This window comes from Procambarus clarkii, chromosome 45 (genome assembly GCF_040958095.1).
Source record: "Procambarus clarkii isolate CNS0578487 chromosome 45, FALCON_Pclarkii_2.0, whole genome shotgun sequence".
NCBI classification, from domain to species: Eukaryota; Metazoa; Arthropoda; class Malacostraca; order Decapoda; family Cambaridae; genus Procambarus; species Procambarus clarkii.
Window position 1 is genome coordinate 7,890,950 of NC_091194.1, and position 17,788 is coordinate 7,908,737.

A 17,788-nucleotide genomic window follows, 5' to 3' on the forward strand; every position below is an offset into this window, starting at 1 on the left:
AAAAACAAAAAGACTTTCATTATCCTCACTATAACACCATCATATCCAAGAGGATCATTGTGAGCAATATAAATTTCACTATATATGATGAGATATATATATTTTGCCCGACTTTCTCAGTCATCTCTCACGCAGATTTTTCACTTCAAACTTGCGACGTTTCGAAGGACTGCTTCAATAAATGTATTCAAATCATGGAATGTATTCAAAATGTAATCAAATGAATACAAAATCCCTTTGTATTCTACCAGGGATTTAGCAATAACATTCTGAAAAGGGTTGAATGCTGCAGAAAGCTTATGGGTTGAATGATACGTTGAAGTGTACTCATGCCTAATTTTCCACACACACACACACACATACACATACTGGGGCCGGCGGCTGAGCGGATAGCACGCTGGACTCGTGATCCTGTGGCCCCGGGTTCGATCCTGGGCGCCGGCGAGAAACAATGGGCAGACTTTATTTCACCCTGATGCTCCTGTTACCTAGCAATAAATAGGTACCTGGGAGTTAGTCAGCTGTCACGGGCTGCTTCCTGATGGTAGAGGCCTGGTCGAGGACCGGGCCGCGGGGACACTAAAGCCCCGAAATCATCTCAAGATAACCATTTCAAGATAACCATCTCAAGATAACCATCTCAAGATAACCATCTCAAGATAACCGTCTATGGTGTTCTCTGGGTGAGGAGGCGCGGCCCTCAGCTCCTCGCAATTCCTGTCAACAATTTCATCCACACCTTCGCCCTTATGTATTCATCTGTTACGTTCATATCGTCGTCTCTTCCTTGTTGCCAAGATGGCGTGACATCATCTTGGTAGCTACTGCTGCTGTATTTATGACGATTTAAATTAGTCTGCATGGGCCTGGTCAAACCGGGCCGCGGGAACATTGATCCTTGGAACCACCTCAAGGTACATTTGACACATGATAATGGTTCAAATGATGAGTGCTTAGACTCCATTACATCCACACACAGAGCTGAAGAAATCATTACGATATCGTTGGTATACAAACCAAGCAATATTAGCGATGATAACCGCCGCAGCCCAAGTGATCAAGAAAAGATAACCAAATTATTTAAGAGAATTATTTTTAGAGCAGTCATCTCAGCGAAACACGAGCTGGAGTTGGAGGAGACAGAGCAAGAAGGAGAGTAAGAGGGAGAGAGTGTGGGAGGAGACACAGAGCAATAAGGAGGAGGCGAGGAGAGAGAAGGGTGAGTGAAAAGAGAGAGGACGCGGGGGGAAGAGGGGGGGGGGGGGGTGAGGGGGAGCTTGTATCACCGTCCTCTCAGGGGGAGGAATTGACAGGGTACATAAGAAATTGAAATAAGTTTATCGAGTTATAAATACACACAAAGGGATGAGGTAACTCAAGCTATTCTCACCCCGTTCAGTACATCGTGTTCATATATATATACACACATCACAAACAACATATTACCGAACATTCTGAGTGATAAACATATACATTTCTTCCTTTACACATACAGTATGTTACCAGACGTATACACAAATACTTGTATGAGCTGGGACACAGACCATTTGCAATCGACATTCAAAGTTACAATGTTGGTACGAAATTCTTATATATCTCTCCAGAATATCATCAACCTTTCCGTTGTGACACATCCAGGCTATTTGTTCAGGAACAGTCCTTATCTCAGTGTTTCTATATACATTAATCAACGGACAATCAAGAACATAATGGGTGAGGGTGTGAGACCTTAACATACCTCGTAATTTACACTTCATTTCATTCTCATTAACACCTATTCTAGTGGCTAGAGGCTTTACAAGAATGTAAAATCAACTTAATTTCTAAGTTCTCTGTTAACCTTTAATGTACTTTCTTGTATATAAATAAATAAATAAATATTCGATATTCCCAGTAATATTTGTACCCAAGCCTGAGCCGCATGTTTACAGAATATATATAAGAACAAACTATTAAGCACGGGTGGAACACGAACAAGGGGACACAGGTGGAAACTGAGTCTTCAACTGAACCAGAGACAGTAGAAAGAATTTTGTCAGTGTCAGAGTAGTGAACACACTGAATGTTGAATTTGACGTGGTAATGAGGTAGAGGCAGACTCCACACACAGTGTCAAATGTAGATATGATAAGAGCCTAATAGGTCCAGGAACCTGTACACCAATTGATACAGTGAAGAGGCGGGACCAGCTCAATCCTGCAAGCACATGTAGATGAGAACGATTCGGTGAATATCCGCCCACCTGTCTCACGCACACACCCACTACTCTCTCCTACGTCCTCCTTGAACCCTGGTCTCTTCTCTCCCTCATCATCATCCTTCTCCTTCTACTCCTCATCCATCTCCTCCTAACTCCATCTCCTCCCTCATTCCATATTCCACTCACAATCAACATAATTCTCTCCACACGAAATAACATTGTAAAGAGCTTACGGCCAGCCTAGCCTCGTGTGCCGCGGCGTACAGAACCAGCCGTCATTACTATCGTGTGTCTTGCTTCAATTTCACCTCTAATTTAGCGCACCACCAGCCTCTTGCTTCCCAGACGAATGACGTCACTAGTGTAGTAGGCGTTGGGGGAGGGAGGGAGAGAGAGTCAATGTTGTGAGAGAAGTGGGCGTGGCCAGGAGCAGTGACGTAGGGAGCAGTGGGCGTGGCCAGGAGCAGTGACGTAGGGAGCAGTGGGAGGAGACGAGGTAACACACACACGGAGCAGAGGTGCAGGCGGCCCCATACTTGTTGGGTCGCTTGACACGAACGGATCAACCACGTTCCTGCTCGTCGTTCTCTCACAGGCTCCGGATTCCCCTTAACACGGTGAGTAAAACCATAGCTCTAATTTGCTAGTCATTATTATTCTAAGCTCCTGGAGTCACCGTGTATACTGGGAGATAGAAATATACATATAGATCCATGTTCTCGGACGACCATGTGCGTCTAGTTTAGACGTATTCATGTAGTTGGTCTCCGTACGTTTAGCGTCACCTTGCCGCCAGACAGTTTCCTGTTACGCGGCCCTCGGTATTATTAGCATCTTTATTGACAAAATATACTAATTTTTGACTAATCGAAATAGTTCACTTAGGTGTTAACACAGTGATAAAACGCTCGTATTCCCTGTCACAACCGTCCCGTATGACAGGACAGATACTGTCCCTTCTGTCACACATGAAAACAGGTCTCTATCCGTCATTCTCACGACACCTGTCTCACTGGTGACGTCTCTTATGACCGTGGGTGACGGGGAGTCAGTGTTCCCTGGCACTCTCCTCTCACATCTGTCTAGACCAGCACAAGGAACTCTGGCATATAAACATATATTGGACATATATGTTTCCTGCTTCATATACGACTCATATAAAAAAAACCTGAGATAGATTTATATAGAGTCTTGAGGCGTCCAGCAGACACGCCACAAGGACCCCGACATCAAGAGTAATTATAATAGTGTTATAATTACCATAACCAAACATTTTGATTTATTATTGGTTATAATAATTGGTTAATGGTTCATGTTCTAAATGTTGGTTGTAACCAGGTCGTAGGATTTTGGTTGTACCAAGAGGTGGTACAGTGGTTGTGTTGGTTGTACCAAGAGGTGGTACAGTGGTTGTGTTGGTTCGTGGTGTTACAGTATGATGAAGAGGGTGGTGTTGCTGTATGATGAAGAGGGTGGTGTTGCTGTATGATGAAGAGGGTGGTGTTACTGTATGATGAAGAGGGTGGTGTTACTGTATGATGAAGAGGGGTGGTGTTACTGTATGATGAAGAGGGGTGGTGTTACTGTATGATGAAGAGGGGTGGTGTTACTGTATGATGAAGAGGGGTGGTGTTACTGTATGATGAAGAGGGGTGGTGTTACTGTATGATGAAGAGGGGTGGTGTTGCTGTATGATGAAGAGGGCGGTGTTACTGTATGATGAAGAGGGTGGTGTTAGTATATGATGAAGAGGGTTGGTGTTACTGTATGATGAAGAGGGTTGGTGTTACTGTATGATGAAGAGGGTGGTGTTACAGTATGATGAAGAGGGTGGTGTTACTGTATGATGAAGAGGGTGGTGTTGCTGTATGATGAAGAGGGTGGTGTTACTGTATGATGAAGAGGGGGTGGTGTTACTGTATGATGAAGAGGGGGTGGTGTTACTGTATAATGAAGAGGGTGGTATCACTGTATGATGAGTGTGGTGTTACTGTATGATGAAGAAGGTGGTATCACAGTATGATGAGTGTGGTGTTACTGTCATCACACACTTTTAAATCCACACCTGGTGGCTGAGAGGACAGCACTCGGTATTCGTAATCGTAGAGTCTGGGAATCGATCCCCGACGATGGCGGAAACAAAGGGGCAGAGCTTCTTTCACCCTGATGCCCCTGTTCACCTAGCAGTAAATAGGTACCTGGGAGTTAGACATCTGTCACGGCTGCTTCGTGTGTATGTGAAAAAAAAACTAATTGACAGTTAAGAGGCGAGCCGAAAGAGCCAGAGCCCATCCCCCGCATGCACAACTAGGGGAATACAACTAGGTGAATACACAGTTTTGTATCCACAGGCTTTACAGGTTCTGGAATACAGCTTCCTTTCTTTCTTTATGTAAATGCAGTTGTTTTGTAGTGGCGTTCTGGAGTCTTGTGCACGGCGTCACCCCAAACACGGCCTGACGCCAGACGCCAAGGAGGTTATCTTGAGATGATTTCGGGGCTTTAGTGTCCCCGCGGCCCGGTCTTCGACCAGGCCTCCACCCCCAGGAAGCAGCCCGTGACAGCTGACTAACTCCCAGGTACCTATTTACTGCTAGGTAACAGGGGCGTTCAGGGTGAAAGAAACTTTTGCCCATTTGTTTCTGCCTCGTGCGGGAATCGAACCCGCGCCACAGAATTACGAGTCCTGCGCGCTATCCACCAGGCTACGAAGCCCCCCCCCCCCGGAGTAGAAGTAGAAGTAGAAGTAGAAGATCTCATTCCGGAAAAGACTAAACACTACCAAGAGGAAAGTAATTACTTTCAGGTACTTTTAGATTGCCCCGAGAACGCTATATAGCTTGGCTAGTTGTTCTGGCGAGCCACCAGTGGCAGGTCAGGCTCTGGCCAAGATCATACAAGCGGTAGTTACCATATGTCGGCTAATGACATCGTTCCAGACGACCCCCGACACTTGAATTGGCTGAAGACCTCTTATCTCAAATATTCCGGTCGATCAGATACAACCATGTGAAAATTTCATCAGTCTCCATCTTAATAAAAAAAATTTAATAAAATCTCAATTTTACCGTTTTTTTCATTATATTTCACAAATATAATGATAAAGTATATGATACTCTATTTTTTACGTTAAATATTTACAAGTGACACGTAAGTGATGATGATGATGATATGTGAGTCGAGGGATGATTGACACCTCAGGAGGTAACCAGATTAGGCAACGTGGCTTCCGGACATCAATCATGCGTTGTGACGTTATTATTTGTTAAAAACAATACATCACGTTAGTGTGTTTATGTTATATCATACCTGTGGAGAGATGTATCGGTGAAGCTTTAGCTGATACTCCATATTTTGGTTAATACTTGCGACACGCAACAATGCCTGCGACACACAACACTGCGACACGCACAACACTGCCTGCGACACACAATACTGCCTGCGACACCCAACACTGCCTGCGACACGCAACAATGCCTGCGACACACAACACTGCGACACGCACAACACTGCCTGCGACACACAATACTGCCTGCGACACCCAACACTGCCTGCGACACGCAACACTGCCTGCGACACACAACACTGCCTGCGACACGCAACACTGCCTGCGACACGCAACACTGCCTGCGACACACAACACTGCCCTGCGACACACAACACTGCCCTGCGACACACAACACTGCCCTGCGACACACAACACTGCCCTGCGACACACAACACTGCCCTGCGACACTCAACACTGCCTGCGACACACAACACTGCCCTGCGACACACAACACTGCCCTGCGACACACAACACTGCCCTGCGACACGCAACACTGCCTGTGACACACAACACTGCCCTGCGACACACAACACTGCCCTGCGACACACAACACTGCCTGCGACACCCAACACTGCCTGCGACACCCAACACTGCCCTGCGACACCCAACACTGCCTGCGACACTCAACACTGACTGCGACACACAACACTGCCTGCGACACTCAACACTGACTGCGACACACAACACTGCCTGCGACACACAACACCGACTGCGACACGCAACACTGCCTGCGACACGCAACACTGCGACACACACAACACTGCCTGCGACACACAACACTGCGACACACACAACACTGCCTGCGACACACAACACTGCCTGCGACACACAACACCACCAGCCACGACACCTGCTGCGTACACACGCACACACCTGTTATACACTCGCTACACCTATAACAGTAACACCTAACCCCGCAATTAAGGAGCGGTGGCGTGCAGCACAAAAACAAGATAACGACACGATATCTATTGATCTTATAACGATCCCGTCATCAAACGGGCGACATCGTGCATCACAGTAATCTTGCCGACACCTGATGCCCTTATTGACACCGTGTCATGGGTCATAACTCGACGCACATAGTCAATATACGCGATAAGAACTGCTGAGAAGATGTCTGAGGATAAGTTAACCATTATGTCTTGGAATAAATTGATCACTATCTCTCGAAATAAGTTGATTCCTGTTTTGGGGAATAATTTGATCATATTTCTGCGTATATTCCCGCCTTGGTAGGATTAGGGATAGAATATTCTTCTTAGAATATTACGTCTATTACGCTAAATATAGCAATTGTCAGCTAATGTTTCTTTAACACCGTCTTGCTAAATCAGTTGTCCCTCTTTCTCGTTTTCTTACTTTACCTTCTACTGATGTTCCCACTCTTGCTGGAGACGACCTGGTGAGGGTTCAGGACGGATGGGAGGGTCGTCACCATATTTCTCTTTCTCTCCATTAACTAGGTGTGAATTGCGTTATTAATTATAAAGTGTCTGCTATTAAAGGCACCCAGTAGAAGTAGTGGATTGCTGGGCAGAACGTTTAGTCAAGAGTGGGAAGATGCGCAGTCGCCTGTGTTCAGGGTAGACTCGTCCAAGTGGCAGTCGAGACCAAGGACGCAGTCACCAATTTTAACGTATTGTATACTCAAAATAATTGTTTTGAATATAATAGTGATATATACTTATTTATTTTATTTATTTATTTATTTATATACAAGAAGTTACATTGGGGGTTAACAGAGAATATAGAAAATAAGTTGAATTGACATTCTTGTAAAACGCACGCATAGCGTTTCGGGCAAAAACTTAGGTTACGTTAAGTGGTTAGGTTTTATTGCAATTACGTGTAATTACATTACGAGGGTGAAGCAATGAGACTGGTGTGGTTTGATCAGCCGATCCTCAGGCTGATTCTACTGAAGGGACTGACTCCCTGGTTAAGGGGACAGAAAAACAGACTAAGTCTCGGGTAAACTCGTTTTCTTTAATAAGCGCTAAGGCTAAGGTTGTCTTTAATGTAAAATTCTAAGGGAAACGGAAGCAGGCTAGCATTTTCCATTTCAAATGTTTTAGAATGCAATAAACTTAACTTGCCCAAGCCTAACCTAACGAAGGATAGTAAGTACATAAGAGCACTAATTATAGCGTGCATTTAGATTGATTATAATGAAGGTACATGTCCCCCTGAGGACGCTTAGTTTCCAGGGGCGGGTTGGGAGGCACGTAGAGTTATTTTTTTTTAGCTTTATCTAGCCATAAATAAAATAGAGAGGAATACGAAAACGATAATTAATTCAGCTTGAGGACGGGTTTCACTGCAACAGGAAGGAATTACCAATGTGGTTCATTACTGGGAAGGCCGAGGTTATAACTGTCAAGTGGGGTTCACTGAACTACCATTGAGAACTTGTTAAAAAAATACGACAGAATACTAGTATATGCAAACAAATAAAGAACAAAGTTATTGTAACTAAGTGCTTTTACTATTTTTTTCGAGAGGCGTCGGATGGGGTTGTATTTAGCGGATGGTAGGGGGCAGACGACGAGCTAAGAGAGAGGGGAAAAGAGGCTGAGAGTGAGGGAGAAGGGAGATAAAGAAAGGAGAAGAGAAGAAGGGAAACAAGTCACAGCCCCGCTCAAAGTCCACTACGGGCTCACTATAGCCCGTACTACATGCAACTTTTTGTTCCTAATAGCTGAATCTAAAACAACATAAAACAGAAGGGAGAGGAAATAGTGGAGGAGGAGGAGGAGGGATGGGGAGAAAGACAAGAAAGAGAAGCTTGCCCGAACCTTCATTATGGGATGATCTTGCTCAGGCTGCGGCCACAGTATCCTGGTGTCCCTACACGACCGGGAAGGCAATATAGGCGAGCAGCGAGGCGTCGTTATTGGCCAGGGGAAAAAAGGCGGCGAGATCATGATGACGTCCATCAGTACTCACCTGGTTGCGCTTGCGGGGGTTGAGCTTTGGCTCTTTGGTCCCGCCTCTCAACCGTCAATCAGCTGGTGAATGTGGCCTGCTGATCCCGCATGTATGTACTCCGCTTCTTCACCCCAACATAAGCATATGTAGGTACTCTGATCCAATGTAGGTTTCAGGTCCAATGTTTGTTGATAAACTGCTTCTGGCCAGGCTTAGAGTCTTCTAGGTTCCCGGCAGTTCTTCATTTGCTAACGAGACTTTATAGACCGGCGTCTAAGGATTACTCAGCAGAGACCCAGAGACACTTCAAGATGTTACATGACCAACGATTACATTCACTTCAAAAATCTACCACTTACGGGCTACTCATGCCCGTGCCACCTCTTGGGTGGCTTAATCTTCATCAACCAATCAATCAGTATCTCCTTGTGTGTTCCCAGATGACTGGAGGCGGGAGGAGCGTGGTGTTGTTGGTGTGTGTGGTGGCGGGGCCGGCCTGCCTTGCCTCCGTGGCGGCCTTCGACCAGGACCGGGTCATCTACAAGTGGTCGCCGCTCTGGTTCAACAACCACTATCGCAGAGCCAACCTCTACAAAAGGGTGAGTTAATAGCTAAATAATGGAAATCCACAAATCCTCGAACAATTAAAATTACTAAATAAAATAGAGCTCCTCTCTTGCAGGTACAAACGATGAACCAAAATATATAGTTATGGACATTTGAGACTGCAAGAGTGAGTGTGACGATTTAAAATTTTAGCAAATAGCTACACATGATTAGAGTAGAGCAAGTGTTTATGACAAACTACATAGGTAGCATATTAGACAAGACGTCAACCTAGTTATTTATAATAAAGTGTTAAATGTTTCCACTTTGATCGTACGAGAGAGCGTCAAACATGTTAGCCTGGTGTTCAGTACTCAGAGGAACGTAACAGGTCATGTTCACAGTCCCGTCCGAGTGACAGTATGTGTTCATACCAAACACTCCGGCCTTACTCTGTGAACACACATGACGGATTCACCGAGGCTGACCGCGTCCACGACCCTGAACTCTTTGCATGAAATTGCGATCATTTACGCATGTTTCTGTTCGATTTTGACAATTATTTTTATTATTTTGTTTAATTTAAGACGCCGGACGGGAAGCGTTGTGATTGTATAACTCCGGTGCCGGAGTTTACCTCAGGATATTTGTAAGAAATAAATAACACATTTTATTTTAGTATCCCGTATGTTTATGACTTTCAGCTCCGGTCTTTATAAACCATTTATAAGAGAATGCAGCGGGAGAGTGGGTTGACTTCCTCCTACCTAGGTATCTCGGGCGGGGTGAGGTTAAACACAAGTCTTTATGTCACCTGATGTCCATTCAGGGCGGAGGTCAGGTCACCCCTAACTTCTTCCCCGCCCTGACCCTGTATGTTCTCGTATACATCTGCATATAGGGTCGAACGTTAGCTTCCGAGTCCCGCCTTTACAGCTTATGGTCAATTAATATTATGATTTGCATTCCTCGCGTTGTTTTTATATTTCCTTATGAAGTTGCTTATGGAATTCGGCTCCATAGTTTCTTACCAGATTTTAAAAAAGGACGATCACCAGTGGTCCAGGTGTCTGGAATCTGTACACCATTGATTGATAGTTGAAAAGTGGGGCCAAAGAGCCGAAGCGAAACCCGCGCAAGTACAACTAGGCGAGTACAGACTTGATCCACCATGAACATATCACCGGCCATACGCTGTGCCACTAACGTAACCAAATACAGTGCCGGAAAAGGTCACTAACTTAGTAAGGTGTGGTGTCTGGCCCCTGGCGAGGCCACTAATTCAACACGAGTGCCTGGCTACACCACTACTTTACCATACTCTGTCTTCCAGCCAGGCCAGTAACCCAGGAGGTTGTGGTGACCGGCCAGGCCACTAACCAAAGAGGTCGTGGTGACCGGCCAGGCCACTAACCAAAGAGGTCGTGGTGACCGGCCAGGCCACTAACCAAAGAGGTCGTGGTGACCGGCCAGGCCACTAACCAAAGAGGTCGTGGTGACCGGCCAGGCCACTAACCAAAGAGGTCGTGGTGACCGGCCAGGCCAGTAATTCAATCAGTGGTGTCTGGCCGGAACCTATTACCAAGAGTGCATTAGAAGTTTCCCGGGTTATAAGGTGACAGAGAGGGTGAGAGAGAGAGAGGAGGAAGGCAGGAAGGGAAGGCTTGAAGGGACGAAGAAAAGAGGGTTGAAGACACGATGGGAGGGAGAGTGAGTGAAAAGGGAAGTGTTAAGAAGGGGGGGTGACTGAATTACTAACGAGAGCAGACTTAAGCATGTACAACGAAGGACGCCAAAGTTACCTCACAGGAATTGTATGGCTCCCATATGAAGAGAGCTTCAGAGAATACTTTACATTCTCTAGACTGACGAGGAGTAAGGGGTGACATGACAGGTGTATAAACATGAATGAAAAAGAGTATAACAGTGAACATTAAGGCATTGTAGAGGTCACTGCATCAATTCGAATGATCTTTCATTATCTTCTCGAGCGGGAAGGATGGTAAGAGAAGTTTAGAAAAGGGCGAGCTACCAATGTGCAGGGAAATGTCCTTGATTGTCAGAGAGAGAGAGAGAGAGAGAGAGAGAGAGAGAGAGAGAGAGAGAGAGAGAGAGAGAGAGAGAGAGAGAGAGAGAGAGAGAGAGAGAGAGAGAGAGAGAGAGAGAGAGAGAGAGAGAGAGAGAGAGAGAGAGAGAGAGAGAGAGAGAGACTGTGCATTCTCAGCTCAGCTGTACTCGAGTAATCCATTTTGAGAGATGTTGACCTACCGCACAGAAGACCTGGAGGGAGTCAGTGCAGGCGTCGGGGAAGGTTAGTCGAAGATTTAATGAGCTACTGAGAATCTTCAACAGGTGTTTATCTTTAACAAAAACAAGAGAAGTGACTAACCGCAGATATTACGTGTCAACGATACCTATTGGTCACACACACACACACACACACACACACACACACACACACACACACACACACACACACCACAACACAAGTCTTCTAACGCCAACCCCCTCAATTAAACATTAAAATTTATCACATACTATTTAAGAACATATAAACCATGTCTTACTATTTAATCTGCCGGAGGTAGCAGCGAGGTAACCACAGGTGTTGTCTTCCGACAGTTCCGGGAGGAGCCCATACAGAAGTGGAGCCCCGAGTACCTGTCCAGACCCAGCCACTACCACTACAAGCGGGTCAGTATATCCAGTAGTCTCTATTGTCCCAGCCCTTATAGTGACCCTTCACTGTCCCCAGCCCTTATGGTGACCTTCACTGTCCCAGCCCTTATGGTGACCTTCACTGTCCCCAGCCCTTATGGTGACCCTTCACTGTCCCCAGCCCTTATGGTGACCTTCACTGTCCCAGCCCTTATGGTGACCTTCACTGTCCCAGCCCTTATGGTGACCTTCACTGTCCCCAGCCCTTATGGTGACCTTCACTGTCCCCAGCCCTTATGGTGACCTTCACTGTCCTCAGCCCTTATGGACCTTCACTGTCCCCAGCCCTTATGGTGACCTTCACTGTCCCAGCCCTTATGGTGACCCTTCACTGTCCCCAGCCCTTATGGACCTTCACTGTCCCAGCCCTTATGGTGACCCTTCACTGTCCCCAGCCCTTATGGTGACCTTCACTGTCCCAGCCCTTATGGTGACCTTGTGCACTTGAAAAAAACCCAATGAGTTGTATATCACTGCGATGACAACATTTTCTTCCAAGTATTGGCCAGAAGCCTATCGCTTCCTAACGTACCAGCCTCTGCTACATATTATTTTGAAGCTTAACTGATAGACTATACTACCAGCTGGATGGTAAGATAGATAATCTGGTTGTAGTAATAATTACACAGTACATTATGTTCCTGTATTGTGCGTCATACTGAATTACCTATGTATATCTATAAGAGCGAATATACTCACCTAGTTGTGCCTGCAGAGGTCGAGCTTCGGCTCTTTAGTCTATAAGAGAAACTTCACAAATGTCATTTCTCTTTCTGCCTGTCTAAAGTAGGAGGTCAAACGCTTGCGGCGAGCCTCTCACAACTCTGCAAGAGGAATGGTCTAATAACATGATAATTATGCAGTTATATGAGATAGAATGTAGCGAAAAAAGTTTACTACAGATTCAGGAACGACTTGTCTCCACTCCTCAGTCACACACACATGAATGCACATCAGGTGCCTCCTGGCATGCTCCCGACTCTCAGCACATGAGGGGGAAGGGGTGGGGGTGGAGGGGGGGCGACGTCGGCATACTGTCCATACCATTATATATAATCACAGGGGTACCCGGTGAATGGAGGCGACCTTCAATCATGGGGGACAACCTATCCAGCTCTCTATAAATATACTTTATCATTTTATGGCAAATTAAAGATGACTTTTACTTTTTCTATTTTAATTTTTACCCCCCTTCCCCCCCTATTGCCCCCTACCCTGTATGGGTTGATGTTGAATTCTCTTTCAGCTTGTATCCCCCCCCCCCCTCCCCTTTTCCCTTTACAACAAACCCCTCGCCCTACCCTCGTAACCAGTAAGCTTAACAACACCCCATCCCTCCTTTCCCGCCAATGACAAATCCCCTTTCCCTTCCGGCTGGTATAAGCGTCCGTCTCTCCCGCCACAGGACGGCAGCGGGTGCGGGCGGGAAAACTCAGTGTGCGCGTTCGTGAGCGAGGCGTCGGGACGGCTTGTGACCGCTCGCTGTTGTGGCGCCCTGAGCTGCCTCCCCGCCGGCGCCTCCTGGACCTGCCTCGACCCAACGTAAGTCCACACACCCGCCCTTTGTATTTCTGACACTCGCACAGGGATGTACATGCTGCTTCACTCTGGCAACCACATGGGAATGTACGTTCTCCCTTAGCCTCTACGAGTCGTAAGTTGATGTACAAGCTTATGTCTTAGCCCCTGCGAGTCGTAAGTTGATGTATAAGCTTATGTCTTAGCCCCTGCGAGTCGTAAGTTGATGTACAAGCTTATGTCTTAGCCCCTGCTAGTCGTAAGTTGATATACAAGCTTATGTCTTAGCCCCTGCGAGTCGTAAATTGATATACAAGCTTATGTCTTAGCCCCTGCAAGTCGTAAGTTGATGTATAAGCTTATGTCTTATAAGCATCTGTAACATCCACCAATCCATCCCATTTAGATGGTACTTTACGCAACAATGCTCATCATCGTACATATATTGACGTAAAAGGCAATTAGACAGTAGAATTGGTTACTATTCACTTTACAGTCCAAACTTTATATGTTGGAGGGGGGGGGGGGGAGGGAATTCTTGAGCGCCGCCAACAGGTAGTTGGTGTTGGCCCCAACTACCTGTTGGTAGTCTAACTATAGTTAGATAGTTAGATAGACTAGATAGACTACCTATCTTGTTTGTTCCTACAGGACCCCGCTCTCGTTGGACGATCTACAGCCTCAGCTCGACTAAGAGACTCCACCAGTGTCTAGTCACAAGCAACACACCACCAGCGTCTAGTCACAAGCAACACACCACCAGCCTCTAGTCACAAGCAACACACCACCAGCCTCTACTCACAAGCAACACACCACCAGCCTCTACTCACAAGCAACACACCACCAGCCTCTAGTCACAAGCAACACACCACCAGCCTCTAGTCACAAGCAACACACCACCAGCCTCTCGTCACAAGCAACACACCACCAGCCTCTAGTCACAAGCAACACACCACCAGCCTCTAGTCACAAGCAACACAGCACCAGCCTCTAGTCACAAGCAACACACCACCAGCCTCTAGTCACAAGCAACACACCACCAGCCTCTAGTCACAAGCAACACACCACCAGCCTCTAGTCACAAGCAACACACCACCAGCCTCTAGTCACAAGCAACACACCACCAGCCTCTCGTCACAAGCAACACACCACCAGCCTCTAGTCACAAGCAACACACCACCAGCGTTAATTGAAGGCATGATTCCTAACCCACCCGTTGGACCACTGGGGATCGAACGCCAATCTTGCAAGAAGCGAGGCTGTCGCTGTGCCTATCAAAGAAGTTAGATATAAGAGTTGAAATTGGAGATGACGATAATAGAGATAGTCAAGATACTGTGGTGTGGTTAAGCTTGGGAAAGTCGCTAAATTTTGGTATTTCGAGGCATTATAGAGAACGATATCATTCAATAGAGAACGATGTTGCCAAGAATACTATGGTTTAACGAGAGAACCCGACACGCAGCAACGAACAAAAGATTAGCTGGAGGGCGTTCGATGCTCCCTCGCTTGTTTTCAGATAAACAAAATTTATGTAACTTTTTCTAAATATTATCTACAGTTCTCTTAGTAATTGTGTACTATTAAAAAAAACTGCTGTTTATAAATGTCTCTTGTATAATTGCCAATTGTTTTCATTCTCTCATCAATTCTAAGATGTTTAGCATCTTAGAATTGTAAGTTGATGTTTGTGAATACCTAAAACATTTAGTTTTAACTGTTCCCCCATTACATATGTGCAGTTTCTCCCTCTTGTTTTCAATGTCATGTCCTCCCCCTAAAAGATGTACATCATTTACTATTTTTTTTAACAGTTTAGATGTCATCTTATTCCTTGTTTAGCATTGTCTACCTCATTAAACCCTTAAACAACTTGCTGAGTTATTTAAAGTTATGCCCGAAACACTTTGTATTAGTGGTTTTATATTAAATATACATTCTCTGTTACCATTATTATACCACCGTACCATATTATTATTCTCTATATTTTTGTAAATAAAAATTATTATGATTTTTATTATATTTAAATTTGGTTCTAATGCGGCAAGATCCAATATTTAAACCAAGCTGTTTATCGGAACTTTTGAAAGTGTTGGTACCTTTCTTTCTGACTGTTTACCTTTGTCTTTCAGTACTAAAAGAAGAAAAACACAATTATATTAAATATTTGAGGGTTTAGTGCAGTCGGGTTCGTTTTCGACTCGCCTGGCATCCTGGCACTGATTGGTGAAGATTAAGCCTGGCACTGATTGGTGAAGATTAAGCCTGGCACTGATTGGTGAAGATTAAGCCTGACACTGATTGGTGAAGATTAAGCCTGGCACTGATTGGTGAAGATTAAGCCTGGCACTGATTAGTGAAGATTAAGCCTGGCACTGATTGGTGAAGATTAAGCCTGGCACTGGCTTCTTTGATTCTCCAAGTGTCGTCCTTTACCACTGTCGAACAGCCTCGTCAACACTTTTTAACCCAAGCATTTCCAAGTACTTTTCTATTGCGCATTGCTATATCACTCTCACTTTCAACATGCAAATATCTTATCTATAGCATTTAATATATATCATGCAGAGTGGTTTTGCTAACTTTGTATCTAACGCGACGCTTGTAGGAATACCAGATTCAACTTACTTTATATGCTGAACGTTTTGTATACAATTCATCACAGGATATTTTCTCTTGGCTTCACCGCTTGTTGAAACTTGGAACAACAAAGTTCCTGCATTTCCTGACGCCATAGTGGCAGGATGTAACACACATACCCGGATACAAAACGGTGAAAAAAGCTGAAGGGCTTTGACGGCCGCGGACAAGCACAGACACAAAGACTTAGTCGTCGGAGCAAGTGAACAGGTCGCGCCACGTCAACTCGGTGGCCGACCGCCAAACTAATTTTAATTTTTTTTTGTTCTTGTTTTTATTTATATATTCAAGAATTCTTATATTCTTGTACAGCCACTAGCACGCATAGCGTTTCTTGCAGGTTCTTAATCCTAATTTTCCCCGGAATACGACCTGCCAAATCGTTTAACAACCAGGTGCCCATTCATTATTGGGTGAACAGAGGCTACAGTTAAGGATTAGCACCTAGTCAATCCTCCCCGGCCAAGATACGAACCGTTCGAACACATCTCGAACAATGCTCGCGAAGCGCCGGGCGAGTGTTTCACCACTGCGCCACGGGGAATGAAAATAGACTTTTCGTGGAGAAGCTGGTTTTAGAGGTCCTTGGTCGTTCTCTGACAGGCATAGTTGGAATAATCGGACAGCTGGAAGTCGGACAAAGGCGTCGGGCAGTGCATACATGGCCGTAGTTAGGTTAGATTTGGTGTTTAGGTTCTGTTATCATTAATTTGTAATATGTGAGTGAAGCATTTATACAGAGATGCGATTCAAACAGGTCATCAGCGAAGCACTGTTCGAGAAATGTTCGAACGTCATCATTTGTGTTGCATATACAGCACAGTAAAGTGTTGTTCCTTTATAAACGGGGTTGCAGCCCATGTTGACGAGCATGGGCTACATTTAAAAAAATACGAAAAACATGCAAAATAAGTAGAAATCTCAATTCAAACAGACTGATAAGGAAGAAACCGAGTTGGCCCGAAAATGTGATAATATGGGATATGACAGCACAGGGAACGTAAAAGAAAAAGATTCCATGGTGGAATTGCAGAGGATGAAGGAATATTTGATGCCCGAAAAAAATTCATAGTTGAATCCGACCTTGTATCCTAAGATTCTATTATAAATGTCAAAGAATAAGACGAGCGTTTTAAAAATGTGGCTTCCAAATTTAGTGCTTTAGATCCAAAGCATTTTGATAAGGCATATAATGTGAACACATAATAATGTTTCATGTTATATCGTGGATATCGTCTGAGTTAGGGGTAACCATCAAGGTAAGGAGTATATACCACCTAATAGGGGTTAGAATAGGCGCGGCCCCCAGGGGGAACAATTCCCAGAAAATAATTATATAAGTATAGTCTGTCGTCTTGAGCAGATCATCTAACCCTGAAACTGATGGGTGATGTAAACTCCAGCTGAGATTTTACTTTAATATAATTAATTAACCGCCCCCCCCCCCCAAAAAAAAAAAAAAATGTACACCAGAAATACTTTACCACCTCGATCTTACGTTACCTCAACAAACAAGTATTAAAGTCTGCTTTTCCTTAAGGGGCAATAGCTTAACTAAATGAGTATAATTGCGTCAAACACGTGTTCAGTGGTCAGTACCTAGATCTAATTATATGGAACTCAAGGGTTTGAACAGGGAACCAGTTTGACCAGACAAAATTACACTTAGAACCAAAGGATAGCACATGATATGGGGTACTTAACTTTGTTACAGTAAAGAAGTAGAGGAGGAAGGGACGCCCAGCCAACGCCCCACCAAGCCCAAGGTTGCTGCAGAAGAGACCTGTCAATCAGTCCACACGTACTCGCCATGTGGCTAGCTGCCTACATGCTATACGACCCTGACCCCATTTGCCACAGTGCAAAACTTGTTCCAAGGTCGTAACATTTAGAAAACACATACTCAT

General features: G+C 45.1%; 1 protein-coding gene across 1 annotated transcript; it reads left to right on the top strand.

Moving 5' to 3' along the window:
- The first annotated feature begins 2,641 nt into the window (after window positions 1-2,641).
- Window positions 2,642-15,117, top strand: LOC123770199 (uncharacterized). The gene is made up of 5 exons (XM_045761873.2): window positions 2,642-2,817; window positions 8,900-9,058; window positions 11,628-11,699; window positions 13,129-13,265; window positions 13,893-15,117. The coding sequence occupies exons 2-5, from the start codon at window positions 8,900-8,902 to the stop codon at window positions 13,933-13,935; spliced, it is 411 nt and encodes a 136-aa protein (XP_045617829.1). The 5' UTR covers window positions 2,642-2,817; the 3' UTR covers window positions 13,936-15,117.
- Window positions 15,118-17,788: the final 2,671 nt, after the last annotated feature.